This window comes from Dasypus novemcinctus, chromosome X (genome assembly GCF_030445035.2).
Source record: "Dasypus novemcinctus isolate mDasNov1 chromosome X, mDasNov1.1.hap2, whole genome shotgun sequence".
Taxonomy (NCBI): domain Eukaryota; kingdom Metazoa; phylum Chordata; class Mammalia; order Cingulata; family Dasypodidae; genus Dasypus; species Dasypus novemcinctus.
Window position 1 is genome coordinate 147,773,883 of NC_080704.1, and position 24,837 is coordinate 147,798,719.

Sequence of the window (24,837 nt, forward strand, 5' to 3'; positions counted from 1 at the left end):
TTGTTGCGTCATCTTGTGTATCAGCTCTCTGTGTGTGCGGCACCATTCTTGGGCAGGCTGAACTTTCTTTCATGCTGGGTGGCTCTCCTTATGGGGCGCAATCTTTGCCCGTGGGGCTCTCCTATGCGGCGACACCCCTGCCTGGCATGGCACTCCTTGTGCGCATCTTTTCCATACCCCGCTATTATGTGTTAGAGTCTTAACCGCCCTAGTAGAGTGACTGAAGACAGCATTCCCCCTAACCCTTGGCATACAGGCTCAAGCAATGAGCTGACCACTTGGCCTTCCCTAACCTTTGTGGGACAGGTTCACCCCTCTCAGACCTGTGGGGTGCTGACCTTAACCTCCCTAATCCTTGGGGAATGTGCTCCACCCTCTCTGTACCCTGGGGCAGCAAAACTCTCTCAGAACATTGGACAGGAACATCCACCCTCTTCAGCTGCTGGGGCAAACTCATCCTCTCTGTACACATGGGCATGGTTCCTCTCTTGGCCCAAGGTGATGTCCTAATTACAGATCTCAGCTTCCATGGTTTTGCTCTTAAAGATGTTTCTCCTTGAATCTCTCCTTTCCATGTCCCTTTTAGTCCAAGCTGACAGTGTTTTTTTTTATACAGTTCTCTCAAAAACCTTGTTGGTTTAACATACAAGAAGCAGGGGTCCAAGTCATCAGACAGTAAGATTTTCCACAAGTCTTTCTGCCATAACTGTATCTTCAAGTCTGATTTGCAAGTTCCAAGTTTAGTTAAGACCTCCAATTGGGCACGTTCATCTGGGAGCTTGATTTCCAGAGGCTTGGAATTTCCAGAATCAGTTTCTGTTTTCTTTGTGCCCAGCAGTTCAGTCCTCAGCATATCTCTCTCATCTAGCTATTTTGCTATAAGCTTCAAGCAGAAGCCAAGCCACATTCTCGGTGTTTACTTTGGAAATTTCTTCAGCTAAATGCCCAGGCTTGCCATTTTCAAATTCTGCCTTCCATAAAACACCAGGAGTTAATCTTGCTAAGTTCTCTGCTACTTTAAAACACGGAATGCCTTTCCTCCAGTTTCCAATAATAGTTTCATCATTAACTTCTAAGGCATCATGAAACATCTCTTTAGCATCCATATTGCTATCAACAGTCTCTTCAAAGCACTGTAGGTCTTTTCTTCCAAGCATCTCACAATTCCTCCAAAAAATATCCCTTTCCCATTTATAAAACTATTCCAGCATTTCAGTAATTGCAAAAGCACTTCCCCACTCCTCAGTACCAAATTCCGTATTAGTTAGCCGAAAGGGTGCTGATGCAAAATACCAGAAATCGGTTGGTTTATATAAACGGTATTTATTTGGGGTAGGAGCTTACAGATACCAGGCCATAAAGCATAAGTTACTTCCTTCATCAAAGTCTGTTTTCATATGTTGGAGCAAGATGGCTGCCGATGTCTGTGAGGGTTCAGCCTTCCTGGATTCCTCTGGTCTCAGCTCCTTTGTTTTCTCCACAAGGTCAGCTGTAGACTGTGAGACTCTCTAGGGTTTGCCTCTCTCCACAAGGTCAGCTGAAACTATCAGGCAAATGACTCTGTCTCTCTCCCTGGGCTCCAGCTTCATCATCAAAACCCAACATCAAAACTCCAACATTAAAAGCCCCCAACTCTGTCCTTTGCCATGCCTTTTATCTGTACCCTACTGATGCAAGAGGTTTACATGAATACTTAGTCAAGCAAACCTCTGAATCTAATATAATCTAATATGCCCAGAGGAAAAGGTCAGTTTACAAACATAATCCAATATATCTTTTTGGAATTCATCAATAATATCAAACTGCTACACCTTGTCTTATTGTCAGACTGCTCTTCCAAATGATCAAATTTGGAGAACCATCAGCATGTAGAGTTCAAGTGTAATTCTTTGACTACATTCTGGACAGGTTGGATTTTACCATTTTATTCCAATTTTCTTCTCTGAAAGGTATATTGTGATCCTTCAGGTTCCTCTCATTTGCATTTTCTTTCATTGCAAATTGTAGTGCTTTAGACAAGTTTTCTTTATATTTAAATTGTTCCTTCCATCTCCAAGGACCGTGATAGTAGGTCAAACACTTTAAAATTATTGTTGTTATTTTAAAAGAAGCTTTATATTACATAATTGTTACATCGAAAACATAGGGGAGTCCCGTCTACCCCACCCCACCCCCTCCCACATTTTTCCCTATGAACAACATCTTTCATTAGTGTGATACATTTATTACAATTGATGAACACATAGTGAAGTATTGCTACTAACATGGTCTATTGAGGAATGAACAAACACAAGGAGGATTGCAATTATGGACTAAAGTAGACATATTATTATTCTAGTAATGGAAGAACTAACAACATTGATATAAAGGCAGTAGTCACCAGAGGTTCTGAGGGGAGGGAGAGGGAAGAATAGGTGTAACATGGGGCATTTTGGGGATGCTGGAGTTGTTCGGCAAGACCTTTTAATGATGGATACAGGCAATTATACATTTTGTCAAAACCTATAAAATTGTGTGGTGCAAAGTGTAGCTCAGAGACATATATATATATTTTAATATTTATAATTTATTAAGGCTTGATTTGTGAATGAGCATACACACTATCCTGGAGAACTTTTGTTTCCACTTATACCTTTGTACATTGTAAATACAAAAGTCTTGATTTATCATATTATTCATTTTCATTTTAGCACTTATAAGAGGAGGTGCATACCAAACAATACAATACAAAAATACTGGAATTTACAATTCCTCAAATTGTTACCTTTACTGCAGTTTGTTGTTGTAGTTTTTTGTCCCATGTAAAAGTATCTATTTTTTTCAATCTTTTTTTCTTTAAAGATACATAAATCACACAAAATGTTACATTAAAAAATATAAGACAGATGTCATCCAAAGGCTCCAGGACTGGCTGAGTGGGGACGGAATCCTGCCGGAACAGGCTGTTTTGGGAACCTACAAGGCAGGAGGTGTCTGGACATCTATCTGGAGAGACTGTGACAGAAGTGGTACTTGCTCAAGGTAAAACTGTGGATTTCTAACACTGAAGTCGAAAGTTGTGGGAAGGCAAAACCCTTCCCCCTAGGCCTGAGGACCACAGCGTTTCCTGAATACTGCCAGTTGCATGGCAGCGTTCCTGAGCCCTGTGTTCACCAAATGCATGATCCCCAAGGCCATGTTCCCTGTACCCCTGAAACCCACATTCTACAGACTCACGTACCCTGGGTCCGCATTCTCCCAGGCCTCCATTTCCCAAACCCAGCACTCCCTGAAATCTGGCATTCCCTTAGCTTTCTGGTCTTGGAATAACTACGGGAGTGGGAGGGTTTTAGTGGGAGGTGCAGAGGGGCCCGAGGAGTGCATTTTCTGGCCTCCCCCCCCCCCTTTTTGAGCTTGGAGGAGCATATCAGCTGGACTGGGGAGAGCCTAGGAAGAGAGGAAAAGCAAATCTGCTGAGAGAGCCTGATTTACCTAAATACCCTGGGATAGGAAACTTGGTCTGGGAGAAGGTGGAGTCTGAAAATTAACTAGTCCCCCTGTAACACACCTAAGGGAGAGGGACTATAGGATGTGCTTTGCAGGCTTCCAATAGCATATTTAGGATTCCTGGCAAGGGGTGGGTGCTCTCTCTCAAGAAATTAAGAGTCATTATTTTCTTTGGTGAGTTGGTTCACCAGGGACCCATTTGAATCTCCCTCCAGACCCCTCACACAGCTTTCCTACTGCCCTGGGAGAGAGGGAAGTGAGGAAGGGAGAAATGGGGAAGGTCAGACTCCTAAGCAGTTTATTCAATTGCAAAGAGGATTCCTTGCTTGAGGCCTTGTCTGGTCTTTTCTTTTGGTTTGTTTTCTTGATTTCCCTTCCTCTTTATCCCCCCACAGCCCTTTTTTCTTTTTCTTGCTTGCTTCCCCCCCCTTTTTTTCCTTCTTCTTTTTTATATTAGGTGCTGCAGGCTGCATTTATTATTTGCTGTGCTTTCTTATCCTGGATTTCCTCTTTTCTGTGTGTACTGATTTTGGCTACCAATGCTGTCCCCTTTCCTTTACATCTTTCTATCCTCCATCATTTTTTATTTCTCTTACATCCCACCTCTCTTTGTTTAGCCCCCAATTTTTCTGACTTTTTATTTCTGATAAATCTATTCTGTTTTCTATCTTTTATTTACTCTTTTTATTATTGTCCATTCTTTTCTCTTTCCCTCTCTCTGGACAACACTGGCCTTTTGATTCATATTATATTCCTCCTCATATTCAGTTTACTACCTCATTATAAGTACTCTACTTTTTTACTGTTATAACTCTACACAGCTTACATGAGTTTAATATCCATTCTCCTAGATCTCACATGGTTCTTCTGCTAACATGTACTATCAATACTAGTATTATACTCTTTCTCTTAGTACTCCTTTTGCTTTCTCTGGTCCTAATATTTTCCTCCAAGGGAACTTAGACAACAAGGAAATAGAATAAGAAGAACAAAGTGACAAAGAGAAGTCTTAACCCACACACACAAATTAATTAAACCCCAAGACTAGACCAAGAAGCTAATCAACTGAATAAACCTATCAAGATAAAATGATGACCAGATAGCAACAAAAAACTACAAAGCATACCAATAATCAGTATAACATAGTCCATTCGAATGAACAAACTAAAAACCAGGAAGAGGAGTGGAACATTGAACAACTAATCAAAGCTCCCAAAACATATATCATGGACCAATTTAATGAAGTAAAGGAAGAAATTAAGGATATTAAGAAAACACTTGGAGAGCATATAGAATAAATTGTAATCATACACGAAATGATAATGGATATGAGGGTCATGAACAGCACAATTCAAAAAATCATAAATACACTCTCAGCAAGTAACAGCAGATTTGAAGAGGCAGAGGAAAGAATTAGTGATGTGGAATACAATACATCTGAAATCAAACAGGTAGTAGAATTGATCAATAAAAAGATAGAAAAAATCCAGTAGGGACTGAGGGACCTGAAAGACAACACAAAATGCACAAACATACACATTATAGGCATATCAGAAGGATAAGAGAATGGAAAGGAGACAAAAGGGGTGTTGCAGAAAATAATGGCTGAAAACTTCCCCAACCTATTGAGGGAGATGGATGTACATGTCCAGGAAGCACAACACACCCCAAACAGCATAAATCCCAACAGGCCCACCCCAAGACATATACTTGTCAAATTATCCAATGCTCAAGACAAAGGAAAAATTCTAAAAGCAGCAAGAGAAAAGAGAACCATCACATAAAAAGGAGGCGCCATATGATTAAGTACTGATTTCTCATCTGACACCGTAGAGGCAGGAAGGCAGTGGTATGATATAGAAAAAAATTTCCAACCAAGTATACCCTATCTAGCAAAGCTAGCATTCAAAAATGATGGAGAGTTCAAAATATTCACAGATAAACACAAACTAAGAGAGCATGCCACCAAGAAACCTGCCCTTCAAGAAATACTAAAGAAAGTTCTGCAGGAGGAAAGAAAAAACAGGAGAGACAGAGCTGCAGGAGAGTGTAAGAACAACTGAAAAGATAAAAAAGAAAAAAAAATCAAACCAAATATTACAAGCACAAATCCAAAGAAAATATGGCTAATATAAGTAAATTCCTTGAAAGTAATAACACTGAATGTCAATGGATTAAACTCACCTGTCAAAAGACTCAGAATGGAAGATTGGATTAGGAAATATGACCCATCTATATGTTGCCTACAGGAAACACATCTAAGACCCAGGAATTCAAGGAGATTGGAAGTGAATGCTTGGGAAAAAATCTTACAGGCAAACAATACCCAAAACAGGGCTGGAGTAGCTATATTAATATCAGAAAAAATAGACTTTAAATGCAAACCAATTGTGAGAGACAAAGATGGACACTACATATTAGTGAAAGGGTTAATCTTTCAAGAGGAAAGAACAATCATAAACATTTATGCTCCTAACAAGGGTGCCTCCAAATACGTGAGGCAAACACTGGAAAAACTAAGTGAAGGAATAGATGCCTCTACAATTATAGTGGGGGTCTTTAATACACAACAATCGCTTTTGGACAGAACACCTCAAAAGAGAATCAATAAAGAAACAATGACTCTGAACAATGTATTAGATGATCTGAACCTAATAGACATATATAGAACATTATACCCAAATATAGCAGGATATACATTCTTCTCAAGTGCATATGGATCATTCTCCAAGATAAACCACATGCTAGGCCACAAAGAAAGTCCAAATGAATTCAGAAAGATTGAAATAATACAAAATAATTTCTCCGACCACAGTGGATTGAAGCTGGAAATCTGCGAGGGCCAGAAACCCAGATTTGGCACCAAGATATGGAAATTATATAGCACACTCTTAGAAAAATAGTGGGTCAAGGAGGAAAACTCAAAAGAAATCAATAACTACTTTGAAACTAATGAAATGATAACACAACATATCAAAATTTATGTGATGCAACAAAAGCTGTACTGAGAGGAAATTCATAGCCAAAAATTCATACATCAAAAAACAAGAAAGACCTAAAGTTGAAAAACTAACTTCACACTTGGAGTAATTAGTAAAAAAAAAACAACAACCCAACCCCAAAGGAAGAATAAAGAAAGAAATAAGAAAGATCAGAGCAGAACTAAATGAAATAGAAAATGTGAAAGCACTAAAAAAAATAAAAACAAGAGCTGGTTCTTAGAGAAGATGAATAAAATTGACAAACCCTTAGCAGACTAACAAAGAAAAAAAGAGAGAAGATGCAAATACACAAAATAAGAAATGAGAAAGGGGATATCACCACTGACCCCACAGAAATAAAAACTAGCTTATGAGGATATTTTGAAAAACTATATTCCAAGAAGAAGGAGAATTTAGAGGAAATGGACAAATTCCTAGGTACACATAAGCAGCCTACATTGACCAAAGAAGAAATCAATGATCTCAACAACCCAATCACAAGTAAAGAGATAGAATCAGTCATTAAAATCCTCCCAACTGGAGGTGGGGCAAGATGGTGTCTGAGTGAGTGCACCTTATAGTCTCTCCTGCAGAGAAGCAGCTGGGCAGTGTTGGAAATTCTTCAGGATCAGGCTGTTTTGGGGTTTTGCAGGGCAGGAGGTGTCTGGACATTGATTTGGTGGGACGGTGACAGAGAAGATTTGTGTAAAAGGTAGAATTGAGGCTCTCTTTCATGGCGATAGGGGCTGCGTGCAAGACGCTCCCCCCTGGGGCGGGCAGCACGGCAGTGGCGATTCCTGGAAGCTCTGCTGTGCTGGGGAATTCATAAGCCCTGAGCGGGCTGTTTGGGGGCTTGCAGGGCAGGTGGTCTTTGGAAACCGGTTTGGTGAGAGAGCGATGGAGTTTTTTGCGAGGCGTGGAATTTTGGGTTTCTGACACGGAGATCAATGCTTCCGGCTAGAGCCCTGCCCCCTAGGGCTGGCTGCCGATCTGCGGCATCCTTAAATTGGTTGCAATATAGAGGCGCCCCAAGCAGGCTGTTTCAGGGGCTTGCAGGGCGGGAGGTGTCCTGAAGTCAACTTGGTGAGACAGCGACAGAAGAGAGGGGGAATTTTGCGTTTCTGACACAGAGGTCAGAGTTTGCGGATGTGACCGCCCCCCCCACCATAGGGCTGGCACCCAGCTGCAGGGATCCCTGAAGGCTGTGTTGCACTGTGGTGTTCCCAGGCTCCCTGTTAACCAGATTTGAGGTTGCCAGGTCTGTGTCCCCTAAACCCTGGTGGCCCACACCCCAGAGATTCACACCTCTTGAGTCTGCAATATACAGACTTCCCATCCCTGAATCCACCACGCCCTGAGGTCTATCTGAGGTCTTTGATTGTCCTAGCCCTCGACATTTGCGTTTTTTTTCCTTTTTTTTTTTCTTTCTTCTTTTTCTTTTTCTTTTTTTAAATTGTCTTGGTTTCTAATATTGCATTATCTCCTAGTCTTTTCTCCCAGTGTATCCCCCCAAGGTCTTTTTTCATTTATTTAGGTTTTTTCCCTCTTTCTTCTTTTCTTTTTCTTGCTTGTTTCCCTCCCTTTTTTTTGCCCACCACCCCCTTTTTTCTTCTCTTTTTTTCTTTTCCCTCTTTTTCTTCTTATTTTATTTTATCCTAATTATACAGTAGGTGCTGCAGGGAACACCTCACATTTGCTGGGTTTCCTCATCCTCCATTTCCTCGTTTCTGTGTGAATTGATTATGGCCACCTACACTATCCCCTTTTCCCCACATCTTGATATCCTCCATCATCTACTGTCTCTCCTATATTCCACCTCCCTTTCTTTGGTCCCCAAATCGTCTAACTTTTAATTTCTAATACCTTTGTTTTGTTTTCTGTCTTTTCTCCACTCTTGATACTATTGTATTTCTTTTCTCTTTCCCTCTCTCATGAAAACACTGGCTTTTTAATTCATACTATATTTCTCCCATATTCAGTCGACTACCTCATTATAGGTACTCTACTTACTGCTATAACTCTACACAACTTACATGAATCTAATATCCATCCTCCCAGATCTCATATTGTTGCTCTGTTAACATTTATTACCAATACTACTTTACACATTTTCCTTTTTTACACAATTGCCTTTCCCTGGCCCTAATATTTTCCTTTAAAGTGAACTCAGCCAGCAACAAGAAATTAGAATAAGAAGAACAGAGTGAAAAAGAGAAGATATAACACTTATGTAAGAACAACAGCTAGTTAATCCCCAAGACTAGACAAAGAAGCTAAGGAACTGATTAAACCTGTCAAGATAAAATGATGACCAGACAGCAACAAAAAACTACAAACCAAACCAGTCATCAGGAAAACATGGCTGAATCCAATGAACAAACTAAAAACCAAGAAGGGGAGCAGAACTTCGGACAAGTAATTAAAGATCTCAGAACATATATCAGAGACAAACTTAATGAAGTAAATGAAGAGTTTAACAATATGAAGAAAACATTTGGGGAGGAAATTTCAGATATACACAAAAAGATAACAGATATGATGGGAATGAACACCACAGTTCAAGAAATCAAAAATGCACTCACAGCAAATAGCAGCAGATTAGAAGAGGCAGAGGAGAGAATTAGTGATCTGGAAGACAGTACATCTGAAATCAAACAGATAGTAGAATTGATCGATAAAAAGATAGAAAAAATCCAGCAAGGACTTAGGGACCTGAATGACAGTGCAAAACGCACAAACATAGGTATTATAGGCATCCCAGAAGGAGAAGAGAAGGGAAAGGGTTCAGAAGGGATGTTGCAGGTAATAATGACTGAAAACTTCCCAGTTTTCAGAGAGAGACAGATGTACATATCCAAGAAGCACAATGCACCCCAAACATCATAAACCCCAACAGGCCCACCCCAAGACATATACTTGTCAAATTATCCAGCGCTCAAGACAAAGAGAAAATTCTAAAAGCAGCAAGAGAAAAGAAAACCATCACATACAAGGGTAGCTCCATAAGATTAAGTCTGATTTCTCATCTGAAACCATGGAGGCAAGAAGGCAGTGGTATGATATAGTCAAGGTACTAAAAGAAAAAAATTTCCAACCAAGAATACTCTATCCAGCTAAACTAGCATTCAGACATGATGGAGAGTTCAAAATATTCACAGATAAACAGAAATTGAAAGAGTATGTCAACAAGAAACCTCCAGTTCAAAAAATACTAAAGGGAGTTCTGCAGGAAGAAGGGAAAAAACAGGACAGGCAGAGTTGGAGGAGAGTGTAAGAGCAACAAAAAAGACAAAAAGAGAAGAAAAAACAAACAAACAAACAAAATGTGACAAACACAAGTCCAATCAAAATATGGCTAACAGGGGAACGGACTTTGGCCCAGTGGTTAGGGTGTCTGTCTACCATATGGGAGGTCCGCGGTTCAAACCCCGGGCCTCCTTGACCCGTGTGGAGCTGGCCAGGCGCAGCGCTGATGCGCGCAAGGAGTGCCGTGCCACGCAAGGGTGTCCCCCGCGTGGCCCCCACGCGCAAGGAGTGCGCCCGTGAGGAGAGCCGCCCAGCGTGAAAAAGAAAGAGCAGCCTGCCCAGAAATGGCGCCACCCACACTTCCCATGCTGCTGACGACAACAGAAGCGGACAAAGAAACAAGACGCAGCAAATAGACACCAAGAACAGACAACCAGGGGAGGGGGGGAAATTAAATAAATAAATAAATCTTAAAAAAAAAAATATGGCTAACATAAATAATTCCTTGAAAGTAATAACACTGAGTGTCAATGGATTAAACTCACCTATCAAAAGATTCATACTGGGACATTGGATAAGGAAATATGACCCATCTATATGCTGTCTACAAGAGACACATCTTAGACCCAGAGATTCATGGAGGCTGAAAGTGAATGGTTGGAAAACAATCTTACAAGCAAACAATAACCAAAAAAAAGGCAGGAGTAGCTATATTAATATCAGACAAAATAGACTTAAATGCGAAACAATTTTGAGAGACAAAGAAGGATACTACATATTAGTGAAAGGGACAATCTGTCAAGAAGAACAAACAATCATAAATATTTATGCTACTAACAAGGGCACCTCTAAATATGTGAGGCAAATGCTGGAAAAAATTAAGTGAAAGAATAGATGCCTCTACAATTATAGTGGGAGACTTAAATGCACCACTATCACCTTTGGACAGAACATCTCAAAAGAGAATCACTAAAGAAACAAAGTATTTGAACAGTATATTAGAGGAGCTGGATCTAATAGACATATACAGATCATTACACCCGAATACAGCAGGATATACATTTTTCTCAAGTGCACTTGTATCATTCTCCAAGATAGACCGTATGCTAGACCACAGAGAGTCTTAATGAATTCAGAAAGATCGAAATCATACAAAATAATATCTCTGACCACAGTGGAGTGAAGCTGGAAATCTGCAAGGGCCAGAGGCCCAGATTTCACACCAAGATATGGAAATTAAACAGCACACTCTTAGAAAAACAGTGGGTTAAAGGGGAAATCTCAAAAGAAATCAATAACTACCTTGAAACAAATGATAATGATAACACAACATACCAAAACTTATGGGATGCAGTAAAAGCAGTACTGAGAGGGAAATTTATAGCCCTAAATTCATACATCAAAAAAGAAGAAAGAGCAAAAATTGAAGAACTAACTACACATTTGGAGGAATTAGTAAAAAAAACAACAAAGTAATCCCACAGGAAGAAGAAAGAAAGAAAGAACAAAGGTAAGAGCAGAACTAAATGAAATAGAAAATAAGAAAGCACTTGAAAAGATAAACAAGACCAAGAGCTGGTTTTTTGAGAAAGATCAATAAAATTGAGAAACCCTTAGTGAGACTAACAAAGAAAAAAAGAGAGAAGATGCAAATATACAAAATAAGAAATGAGAAAGGAGATATCACCACTGACCCCACAGAAATAAAGACTATCATAAGAGGATACTTTGAAAAACTATATTCCAACAAAAATGACAATTCAGAGGAAATGGACAAATTCCTAGAAACACATAAGCAGCCTATATTGATGAAAGAAGAAATTGATGACTTCAACAAACCAATCACAAGTAAAGAGATAGAGTCAGTCATTAAAAACCTCCCAACTAAGAAGAGCCCAGGGCCAGATGGCTTCACAGGTGAATTCTGCAAAACATTCCGGAAAGAACTAACACCAATTCTGCTGAAACTCTTCCAAAAAATCGAAACAGAAGGAACATTGCCTAACTCATTCTATGATGCTAACATTACCCTAGTACCAAAGCCAAACAAAGACACCACAAGAAAGGAAAATTACAGACAAGTTTCTCTAATGAACCTAGATGCAAAAATACTTAACAAAATACTTGCTAATCGTATTCAACAACACATTAAACGAATTATACACCAAGACCAAGTGGGATTCATTCTGGGTATGCAAGGATGGTTCAACATAAGAAAATCAATCAATGTAATACACCATATAAACAGATTGAAGGAAAAAAATCACATGATTATATCTATAGATGCAGAAAAAGCATTTGACAAAATACAGCACCCTTTCTTGATAAAAACACTCCAAAAGATCGGGATTAAGGAAATTTTTTGAACATGATAAAGAGTATATATGAAAAACCCACAGCCAACATCGTTTACAATGGAGAAATCCTAAAATCCTTCCCTCTAAATTCAGGAACAAGACAAGGATGCCCACTCTCTCCCCTTCTATTTAACATTGTCTTAGAAGTACTTGCTCGAGCATTGAGGCAAGAACCAAATATAAAAGGCATTCAAATTGGAAAGGAAGAAGTCAAAATTTCATTATTTAGAGATGACATGATCCTATACATAGAAAACCCTGAGAGATCTACAACAAAGCTTCTAGAACTCATAAATGAGTTTAGTAAAGTCGCAGGTTATAAGATCCATGCGCAAAAATCAGTAGCATTTCTGTACACCAATAATGAGAAAGATGAGGAGGAAATCAAGAAACAAATACCATTTACAATAGTAAATAAAAAAATCAAATATTGAGGAATAAATTTAACTAAAGATGTAAAAAACTTATACACCGAGAACTACACAAGACTGTTAAAGGAAATCAAAGAAGACCTAAATAAATGGAAGAATATTCCCTGTTCATAGATAGCAAGACTAAATATCATTAAGATGTCTATCCTATCAAATCTGATCTACACATTTAATGCAATCCCAATAAAAATCAACACAGCATTCTTTAAGGAATTAGAAAAACTAACTATGAAATTTATTTGGAAAGGAAAGAGGCCCCGAATAGCCAAAGACATATTGAAAAAGAAAAATGAAATTGGAGGAATCATACTACCTGACTTCAAAACATACTACAAAGCTACAGTAGTGAAAACAGCATGGTATTGGCATAAGGAGAGACACACAGACCAATGGAATCGAATTGAAAGTTCTGATATAGAATCTCATATATATAGCCATATAATATTCGATAAAGCCACGAAACCCTTTCAACTGGGAGAGAATGGCCTATTCAACAAATGGTGCCTGGAGAATTGGATATCCATATGTAGAAGGATGAAAGAGGATCACCATCTCACACCTTATACAAAGATCAACTCAAGATTGATCAAAGACCTAAATATAAGAGCCAAGACCGTAAAGACTTTGGAAAGCAGGTAGGGAAACATCTACAAGACCTTGTAATAGGAAATGGCTTCATGAACATCATACCAAAAGCACAAGCAGCAAAAGAACAAATAGATAAATGGGATGAGTATATTTTGAAGCATTGCTACACAGCATGGATTATAGTTTATGTTGTAGTTTACACTCTCTCCCAGTCCATTCAGTGTGTTATGGCAGGATATATAATGTACTGTATCTGTCCCTTCAATATCATTCAGGACAACTCCAGGTCCCGAAAATGCCCCTACATCACACCTCTTCTTCCCTCTCCCTGCCTTCAGCAATTCCCATGTCCACTGTCTCCACATCAGTGATATAATTTCTTTCATTGCTTGAATCACAATTATTCTACAGTAGAATTACAGTAAGTCCACTCTAATCCATATTTTATTCCTCCATCCTGTGGACCCTGGGATGGTGATGTCCACTTCACCTATAAATTGAGAAGGGCTTAGTTCACACAAGGCTTATGGGTGGAAATCTGCTTGCAGCTGTAGTTGAAAGAAGGGGTAACTGGGGGGGCAGTGGAGGTGTTCTGCATGATCCTGCAATGATTGATACAGCCCAAGTTAAATATCACAAAAAATTTATGAAGGTGTATAGTCTAAAATGTAAACCATAATGTAACCAAAAATTTATAAAATCGTAGCCCGAAAAACAATGTAAACCATAATGGAACCATGCCTAGTAGCTATGTTTCAATATCTGTACATCAGCTACAGCAAATGTAACATCCACATTTAAAAAGATCACTGCTGGGGAAGGGGGAAAAGGGTTTGATGTTGGGTAAATGGGAGTTCCCTATATTCTATATGTGACTTTAATGTGACCTAAAACTTTTTTGAAGACATAATTTAAAAAAAGATGTAGACACTGAGGAAGAAAGTGAAGTGATTGCCTTGCCACTGTACGTACAGGGCAATACCTATTGCAGTGATGAACGGCGAAATGTCAAAAAAATTTTTATGATATTTTTCATTTTTTTAATACCCCAACTGTTTTGTTGCTTTCAGTTTTTCTAAATTAGTATGTATTCCATTACTAATGTTTAAACCTATCATTACTCTTTCATTTTCCTATTAATTGAACTTGGCAATATATTAGACTTCATTTTTGAACAAGTTTTGGATCACAAAGGGCTTCAACTATGGCAGGGGAGGAGCACTGGTGTGAGGTGTCATTGATGGGGGATCCATGGGTGGGAGGGTGTTCTCCAGGGCATGCATATAGGGTATATAGATATGTTCATATATTCATTGGGTGCTGACATCGTGGGTAGAGCATCACATGACAATTGAGGGAGTGCCGAGTTCCCATCCTGGGGAGCTCTATTGCTTTCCCCAATGGAACAGCAACAATCCCGCAAGTGCAAGGGCAAAGACCAGTGAAGAAGGATGGTCCACTGATGTGCCCTTGATACTGAAGACTATGCTTATGAGCCTGTGTGCCTGAAATTTCAACTAGTACTAGAGCTTCAGGGTGCCTAAGAGTTATCTCCTGAGAGACTCCATGTTGCTCAAATGTGGCCACTCTGTAAGCCAAACTCATATATTTTTAATGTGTTTGGCTTTGAACAGCTATGGCAGGCAAATTTCCTCCCATTCTGGGGTCACCTTTTGATGTTTAGTGCATTAGACAAAAAGCATTTTTAAAAATGAGGGCTGACTTTTATTCAGGGTTCCAAATACAACCGTAGAAACAGACCAAAAGCATTTCCACTAGGAAATAGCAGTTGTCAAATAGCATGTGTGTGTTCTTTCTCCCTCTTTCTGTTTTCTGCCTTCTGAGGGGGGATACTAGATTAGACTTATTTCTAAAGTTATTTGTTAGGGAAAGCAGATGTGGCTCAAGTGATTGGGCTCCTGTCTACCATATGGGAGGTCCAGGTTTTGATTCCTGGGGCCTCCTGTTGAAGGCGAGCTGACCTGAGCAGTGAGCTGGCCTGTGCAGAGTGCTGGCCTGCACAGTGAGCTGGTCTGAGTGAATTGCTGGCCTGTGCAGGAGTGCTGGCCAGAACAGTCATGCTGGCTCACATGGCAAGCTGACACAGCAAGATGATGCAACAAAAGTGACACAGAAGTGAGACAACAAGATATGCAGCAGATCAGGGAGCTGAGGTGGTGAAAGAGATTGAGCACCTTTTGTACTTTTGAATTCTGTACTGGGTGCACAGAGGCCATCAGAGGAGTCGCTCTTACACACAGCTCAGCAGGGTCACAGAGACAGCCAAAATAGATACAAGCCCAGGTATTGGTTCTTCTGAGGGCTACAGAGGCCCACAGGTTCTATGGTCATGGCAGGTGTAGTTCAGTGCCATTGGTTGGCCCTACTTTGGACTCAGATGTAATCTTTGTTCACAAGCCTCTCCGATTACTTTTACCGGACCTGTGGTTGGCGCTGGGGTTTGGTGTATGCTCAGGGGACCTGAATCTCTGGACTGTCCATGTGATAGCCAGGTTCTGAGCCTCAACAGACGTACATCTCCTACCATCTGGTATAATGAACTTACTCCAGCCAGCTAGCAGGGAGGTGAAGAAGATCAACTACCACACCAGGGAGCCAAGAGTGCCTACAACTGCAAGCAGGAGAATTGCATCCATCACCCATGTGGAATCTAAGCCCCCTCTTGATATAGAGGTGGAGTGGACATCACCATCCCAGGGTCCACAGGATGGAGGAATGGAGTATGGATTAGAGTGGACTTACTGATACTCTATTCTGGAACTATTGTGATTAGTAATGGAAGAAATGTAGCATTAATGTGGAGAAAGTGGCCATGGTAGCTGCTGAGGGTAGGGAGAGGGAAGAAGAGATATGATGTGGGAGCATTTTCAGGACTTGTAGTTGTCCTGGGTGGTACTGCAGGGACAGTTGCTGGACATTGTAGGTCCTACCATGGCCCACTGGGTGGACTGGGTAAGAGTGTAAACTACAATGTAAACCACTACTTATGTGGTGTAGCAGTGCTCCAAATGTATGCACCAAATGCAATGTATGTGCCACGATGATGAAAGAGGTTGTTGATGTGGGAGGAGTGGGGTGAGGGGGGTGGGGGCTATATGGGGACCTCATATTTTTTGAATTTAACATTAAAATAAATAAAAATAAATAAATAAATTACAGCCATATGTAAGATCAGTTCTTGTCATTATTGTAGACCTTTAAAAAATAATTATGCTGAACTTCAGTATGTAAGGGTAGCAGTAAGGAGTTAGCAGATGAAGGCAGCCAAATTTGGGCATCAGTGATATTTGGACAGTAAAATTGTCTGCTATTCTGTTTGCTAAAAATCAGTTAATACAACATTTATGGACTATCATTGCTGCTGAAAGGAGATTTGTCTAGGAATGTTTTCGTAGGGAGTTCTAGACAAGGCTGGAACCTTCCCTCACCTAAATTCTTGGATAAAGCTGGGGCATGAGAATTGTTAGAGTGCTCCCTTTTCCTATATTTACTGGTTGGATAGGGGGATTCCAGGGTGGAGGTGTCAGTACCATGGTGGGGTTTCTGTCCACAGAAGCTGTTTCTAGCAAAGCACCATGTTGGAGGTCAGCTGGTGCAGGTTGATTTGCTTTGTGATCAGTTGTGCTAGTTGACTTTGGTGTTCTAGGTGGGACCTGCCCTTTCTCCATCACGTTTTGGCAACTGTAGGTAGCAGGTGGCTGGAAAGCATGGCCTCCCCCCTCACTATGTTGCTGGCTCATATATCTTGAAGTGGGCAAGGGGATGCCTGGAGGCTTCAAAGCCCCTATGAAGGATCAGGTCTCTGGACTGCTTTAGGTGTTCAGGGCTGGACAGTGGTAAGGAACATTCAGGGAACTCCTGACCTGGCTAGTGCCTAAGAGGTTGTATTGCCAGGTACTAATAGACATGCACAATCCAATACAGTAACCACTGGGCTATTAAAATTAAAAACTCAATTCCTCATTCTAGTGACTCAGTAACCATATGTGGCTTGTGGCCACTGTAATAGAGTGTGTATGTATACACTATTTCCATCTTTCCAGACAATTCTATTGGTCAGCACTGAACTAGGTAGTTGAGGCATGGCATGATTGTTTCTAGCTGTGTGATCTGAGAGGAAAGTGCCTCTGGTGCTTTCTATGCCTACCTAGATTCTGTCTTTTGAGGCTTGTCTTCATTCTGGTTCCTCCAGAAAACTTTTCTGATCACTCTGGCTCCCATCCATGCCTCCCTTCTTTGAACCCCCAAGAGCACCTGGAATACTTGATGAGACACTGTGTTACTGGTCTCATAACTTTGCTTGTAAGTTAGTCTTATCTTCCTAGTGAGGGTGCAGGACCCTGAAGAGCAGAGTTTAAATCACACACTTTCTGGAAGGTGCAACTATATGGAAAGCATAGCCCCTTTTGTACTTTCTTTACTCTTTTATTATTATTATTATAATCAGCATGAAGGATACAATGTTAAGGTTCAACTTGGCTTTTTTAAAGGAAGGTCAGATGTAGCAGCATCAGTTTCTGTCCTCGTGATGGGGTGGAGGTGGGAGTGAGGAAGATTTGGGAATATTGATGTTAGATCTTGAAAACACTTTTGATAGAGCTGATGAGATCTTCTTCTTCATTTCAGATCCCTGTTGGGAAGTACTGGGCTTCTCATTGTCTGTGAACAAACCAAGAGAGAAATACAGACAGACATTGGATAGACTTTCCATTTGAAGTGGTTATACTAGGGGATTAATGACTTGGGATTCAGAAATAAGCATTTATATAATATGATTTTTTAAAAATGCTTTCACAAATATTATTTATTTGTGCCTCCTGATTCCCCCTTGAAGGAAGCCTGAGAAGTTTGGCAAGGGCAACTGCCTCACCTAAGGTCACATGGAAAATGATCATGTTAGCACTAGGGCCCAGACTTTGTGACATGCATGCCAGCGCTGTGCTCATTGCCCTCTGATGCCTCTTTCATTCTAGCAGGTACTGGGTCTGAAAATGACTAATGAATTCATTCTACATGAAAAGGGAACTTTTAACTCTTGACAATGTGTGTTTCTATTTCAGGATTTCCAGGTAAAAACAGAAGTGTATTAAAAAGCAGCTATCATTTCTTACCCACTTTGAGTAAATTTTTAGTGGCACAAGGGAAATTTATAGCCCTCAATGCTAACATTAAAAAATAAGAAAGAGTTAAAATCAATGACCTAACTACACAGCTGGAGGAACTGGAAAAAGAACAGCAAACTATTCCCAAAGCAAGTGGAAGGGATGAAATAACAAAGATCAGAGGAGATTAAATGAAACTGAGAACAAGAACAACAAAAAACAATAGAGAAATTTAACAAAACCAAAAGTTGGCTCTTCAAGAAGTTTAACAAAATTCACAAACCCTTAGCTAGACTGACAAAGAAAAAAGAGAGATGATGTAAATAAAAAATAATAAAAAATGAAAACAGGGACATTACTACAGATCCCACAGAAATAAAAGAGATCATAAGAGGTTATTATGAACAATTGTATGCCAACAAACTAGACAGTGTAGATGAAATTGAAAAATTCCTAGGAACGTATGAACAATCTACACTGACCCTGGAAGAAATAGAAGACCCCAACAAACGAATCAAAGTAAAGAGATTGAAACAGTCATCAACCAACTCCCCAAAATGAAAAGCCCAGGACCAGATGGTTTCATAGGTGAGTTTTATCAAGCATTCAAAGAAGATTTGATACCAATCTTACTCAAACTCTTAAAAAATTTGAATAAGAAGGAATACCCCAAACTCAAATTATGAAGCCAATATCACCCAAATACCAAAGCCAGATAAAGATCTTACAAAAAAAGCAAATTACAGCCCCATTTCCCTAATGATGCAAAACTCCTCAACAGACCACTTGCTAATTGAATCCAACAACACATTAAAAGAGTTATCCATCATGATCAAGTGGGTTTTATACCAGGCATGCAAGGATGGCTCAACACAAGACAATCAATCACTGTAATACACCACATTAATAAATCAGGAAAGACTAATCACACAATCCTATCAACTGATGCAGAAAAGGCATTTAACAAAATATAACATCCTTTCTTGATAAAAATACTACAAAAGATAGGTTGAAGAAACTTTCTCAACATGTTGAAGGCCATATATAAAAAACCCACAGTTAACATTGCACTCAATGGTGAAAGCCTGAACGCTTTCCCACTGAAAATGGCTACAAGACAATGATGTCCCTGTCACAACTGTTGCTCAATATAGTGCTAGAGGTTTTGCTAGAGCAATCAGGCAAGAAAAAGAAATAAAAGGCATCCTAATTTGAAAGGAAGAAGTAAAACTATCACTATTCACAGATGATATGATCCTATACCTAGAAAGTCCTGAAAAATCTACATCAAAGCTGCTAGAGCTAATAAATGATTTCAGCAGAGTGGGAGGATACAAGATTAATATGCTAAAATCAGTAGTGTTTCTTTACACTAATAATGTGCAATCTGAGGAGGAAGTCATGACAAAAATTTCACTTACAATAGTCATTAAAAGAATCAAATATTTAGGAGTAAGCTTAACCAAAGACAGAAAGTATTTGTATTCAGAAAACTACAATGCATTGCTAAAAGAAATTTAAAAAGACCTAAATAAATGGAAGAATATTCCACACTCATGGATTGGGAGACTAACTATTTAAGATGTCAATTCTACCCAAATTGATATACAGATTCAATGCAATCCCAAAAAGAATTCCACCAGAATTTTTAAAATAAATGGAAAACATAATTATCAAATTTATTTGGAAGGGTAAGGGACCCTGAATAGCCAGAAACATCTTAAGAAAGAAGAGTGAAGTTGGAGGACTCTCACTTCCAGACTTTATATCATATTATCTAGCTACAGTGGTATAAACAGCATGGTACTGGCATAAAAATAGACACATAGCAAATGGAACAGAATTGATGGTTAGAAACAGACTTTCACATCTATGGTCAAGTGAGTTTTGATAAGGCTGTCAAATCCACCCACCTGGGGAAGAACTGTATATTCAATAAATGGTACTGGGAGAGCTCGATATCCACAGCCAAAAGAAATAAAGAGAACTCCTCTCTCACTCCTTATACAAAAGTTAACTGAAAGTAGATCAAAGACCTAACTATAAAACCTATAACCATAAAGTTCCTAGAGGAAAATGTAGGGAAACATCTTCAATACCTGGTAGTAGGTGGTGGATTCTTAAGCCTTACAGTGAAAGCACGAGCAACAAAAGAAAACATGGATAAATGGGACCTCCTCAAACTTAAACACTTTTGAGATTCAAAGGACTTTGCCAAGAAGGTGAAAATGCAGCCCACGCAATGGGAGAAAATATCTGGAAACAACATGTCCGATATGGGTTTGATTTCCATTCACATAAAGAGATACAACTCAACAATAAAAGAGCAAGCAATTCAATTTAGAAATGGGCAAAAGACTTAAATAGATATTTTCCCAATGGGAAAAACAAACAACCAAAAAGGACATGAAAAAATGTTCAATATCACTAGCTGTTCGAAAAATGCAAATCAAAACAATGAGATATCACCTAACACCACACAGAATGGCCATTATTAAAAAAACAGAAAACAAAAATTGCTAGAGGGATGTGGAGAAAGAGGAACACTCCTTCATTGTTAGTGGAAATGTGAAATGGTGTAGCCTCTGTGGAAGACAGTTTGGCAGTTTCTCAGGAAGTTAAATATAGAACTCCCATATGATCCAGCAATTCCTCTACAAGAATACATCCAGAAGAACTGAAAACTGTGATGGCAACAGATATTTGCACCCTGATGTTCACAGTTGCACTATTCCCAGTTGCCAAAAGATGGAAAGAACACAAGTGCCCATAAAAAAATCAATGGATGAACAAAATATGGTATATACATATGATGGAATACTATGCTGTTGTAAGAAGAAATGAAAGTGGGATACATACGACAATATGGATGAACCTTGAAGATATTACCTTAAGTGAAATAAGCCAGACTCCAAAGGACAAATATTACATGATCTCACTAATATGAACTGAATACGAAGAATAAACGTATGGAGTTAAAACCTATAGTAAAGGTTATTAAGTGATATGAGGAGGGCTGAGAAGGTGTATTGATGCTTAATGCATGTGGAAGTTTTAATTGACTTTAAAAGTTTGGAAATGGATAGAGTTGATGGTAACACATAATAGTGAGTAGTAATACGCAGCCAGTCTATAAATGGATTTGTGTGGGAAAAGGGTAGGCTGGGAATATGGCAATTGAAAGAAAGCTAGAAAATAATCTAGGGACTGAATAACGTAGGGAACCCAGAGGTGGGTAAGAATTGTGGTTAATAGTACAAATACAAGAATGTCCTTCTATGAACTAGAACAAATGTACATCACTATTGCAGCCTGGTTAAAATGTGGAGAAGCATGGGAAAAATAAAATTAATGTAACCTATGGACTATAGTTAACAGCAATATTGTAATATTCTGGCATCAATGTCAAAAATGTACTGTGCTAATAATAGGGGGAACGGAAAAATATACCAAATATACACTATAGACCATAGTTACTAGTAATAGTCTTATGATATAATCTGTAGCAAATGTTCCACAATAATGTCGTGGTGGAGGGGTGTTGTATGGGAATTCCATACACATTCATGATTGTTTTGTTAAGTTTCACAACCTCTCTAATAAAAATATATTAAAAAATAAAAGAAACATTTTAGTGAACAAAAGTGTAAAAAAAAGAGGATTTTAAAATATTCATAGATAAACAGAAACCAAGATTGTTCATAAACAAGAGACCTGCCCTACAAGAATTACTAAAATGAGTTCTGCAGGTTGAAAGAAGAAGACAGGATAGAGTGGCTTGTAGTAGTGTGAAGAAATAAAGATCATCAGTGAGGGTAGCTAAAAGGTTAAATGCAAAATCCAATAGTAATGTATCTTCAATATACAACTCTACACTTTAATTCCTTTAAGATTCAGAATACCTTTGAACAAGAAAAAGTTGGTATCTTTTCACATTAATAGGTTCCAGATGTAGGTTGTGTAATATAAACCCCAGGGTATCCACAAAGAGCATATTAAAAATATATACAGAAACAAATGAGAGAGTCATCAGTTACATCACAAAAGATCAACCATACAAAAATGGAGGTTTCAATAAAGGAAAAGAGAGTAAAAAAATAAAGATATGACATATAAAAACCAAAGGACAAAATTGCTGAAGTAAGTACTGCCTTTCAAGTAATAAAACTTAATGTCAATGGTTTAAACTCCCCAGTCAAAAGACACAGAGTGATGGAATGGATAAAAAGCATAATTGAACTATATTTTGTTTAAAACAGACTCACCTTAGATCCAAAGACACAAATAGGTTGAAAGTGAAATGTTCCATGTAAATAGTAACCAAAAAAGAGCTGGGGTAGCTATACTAATATTGGACAAAACGGACTTAAGTCAAAAGCTGTTTTAAGAGACAAAGAAGGGCACTATATATTAATAAAAGGGGCAATCTAACAAGAAGAACTAACAATTATAAATATTTATTCACCTAACCATGGTGCCCCAAAATACATGAGGCAAACACTGGCAAAACTGAAAGGAGAAACAGATCCCTCTACACATAATAGTTGGAGAGCTCAATACATAACTCTCATCAATAGAACCTTTAGACAGAAGATCAATAAGGAAAGAGAGAACTTAAGTAATATGATAAGTGAACTAGACCTGACAGACCTATATAGAACAATGTCCCCCAAAACAGCAGGATATACATTCTTCTCAAGTGCACATGGATTATTTTCCAGGATAGAACATGTGCCACAAAATAAGTCTCAAAAAATTTAAAAAGATTACATGCCTCTACTGTTACTTTTACCAAACCTGTGGTTGGCGTTTGGGGTTGGTATATCCTCAGGAGACCTGAATCTCTGGTCTGTCCATGTGACGGCCAGGCCCTGGGCCTCAGCAGACTTGAGGTTTCTACCCTCTGGTTTATTGGACTTACTCTGGCCAGCTGACAGGGAGGTGAAGAGGGTCAACCACCACACCAGGGAGCCAAGAGTGCCTACAGCTGCAAGCAGAATTTCATCCATGATCCATGTGGAATCTAAGCCCTCTCTTGATGTAGAGGGGGCCTGGACATAACCATCCCAGGGTCCACAGGATGGAGGAATAGAGTATGGATCAGAGTGTACTTTCTGGTGTTCTGCTGGGGAACTATTGTGATTAGTAAGGGAAGAAATTGTAGTAGTGATGTGGAGAGGTGGCCACGGTGGCTGCTGATGGTAGGGAGATGGAAAAAGAGATATTGTGTGGGGGCATTTTCAGGATTTGGAGTTGTCCTGGGTGGTGCTGCAGGGATGGATGCTGAACGTTGTGTGTGCTGCCGTGGCCCACTGGGTGGACTGGGGGAGAGTGTGGACTACAATGTGGACCACTGTCCATGTGGTGCAGTGGTGATCCAGAATGTATTTGCCAGGTGCAGTGGATGTGCCACAATGATGGAAGAGGTTGTTGATGTGGGAGGGGTGGGGTGGGTGGGGTTGGGGGTATATGGGAACCTCATATTTTTTTAATGTAACATTAAAAGAAAATAAAGAAGAAAAAAAATTATACAAAGCATCTTTTCTGACCAAAATGGAATGAAACTGGAAATCAATAACAGGCAGAGAATGGGAAAATCCAGAAGTATATGGAGGTTAAATAACATATTCTTAAACATTGTGGGTCAAAGAAGAAATTTCATGGGAAATTAGTAAATATCTGGAGGTGAATGAAAATGAGAACATACCATATCAAAACTTATGGTATGCAGTAAAGGCCGTGCTGGGAGGGAAACTGATAGCTAAAAATTCTTACACTTGAAAAAATGAAGGGAAGCGGACTTGGCCCAGTGGTTAGGGTGTCCGTCTACCACATGAGAGGTCCGTGGTTCAAACCCTGGGCCTCCTTGACCCGTGTGGAACTGGCCAGTGTGCAGTGCTGATGCGCACAAGGAGTGCCCTGCCATGCAGGGGTGTCCCGGCGTAGGGGAGCCCCACGTGCCAGGAGTGCACCCCATAAGGAGAGCCGCCCAGTGCAAAAGAATGTGCAGCCTGCCTAAGAATGGTGCCGCCCACACGGAGAGCTGACACAACAAGATGATGCAACAAAAAGAAACACAGATTCCCATGCTGCTGACAACAGAAGCGGACAAAGAAGGAGATGAAGCAAATGAACACAGAGTACAGACAACTGGGGCTGGGGAGTGGGGAAGGGGAGAGAAATAAATGAAAATAAATAAATCTTTAAAAAAAAGAAAAAAGAAAAAATGAAGAAAGAGCTAAAATTAAAGACCTATCTGCACACCTGGAGGAACTAGAAAAAGAGCAGCAAACTAATCCCAAAGCAAGCATAAGGAAAGAAAGAAAGATTAGAGCAGAAATTAGTGAAACTGAGAAAAAGAGAACAGAGAATTAAAACCAAAAGTTGTGTTTTAGAAACGATCAATAAAGTTGATAAACCCTTAGCTAGACTGACAAAGAAAAAGAGAGAGAAAACAGGGAAATAAAATTGGAAATGACCCCTCAGCAAAAAAAGGAACATAAGAGGATACTATGAACTGCTGTATGCCAACAGATAAGAAAACTTAGATGAAATGCACAAATTCCTAGAAAGACACAAAAAACTTAGACTGATTCTAGAAGAAATAGAAGACCTCAATAGACCA

General features: G+C 39.4%; 1 protein-coding gene across 1 annotated transcript in view; it reads right to left on the bottom strand.

The window, feature by feature from the left end:
* Window positions 1-17,560: 17,560 nt before the first annotated feature.
* Window positions 17,561-24,837, bottom strand: part of LOC101433573 (fibrous sheath-interacting protein 2-like) — an 82,761-nt gene continuing 75,484 nt past the window's right edge. The window contains exon 18 of the mRNA XM_058291133.1: window positions 17,561-17,769. Within this exon, the coding sequence (XP_058147116.1) occupies window positions 17,621-17,769 (149 nt within the window). The 3' untranslated portion in view covers window positions 17,561-17,620. The remainder of the gene's footprint in view (window positions 17,770-24,837) is intronic.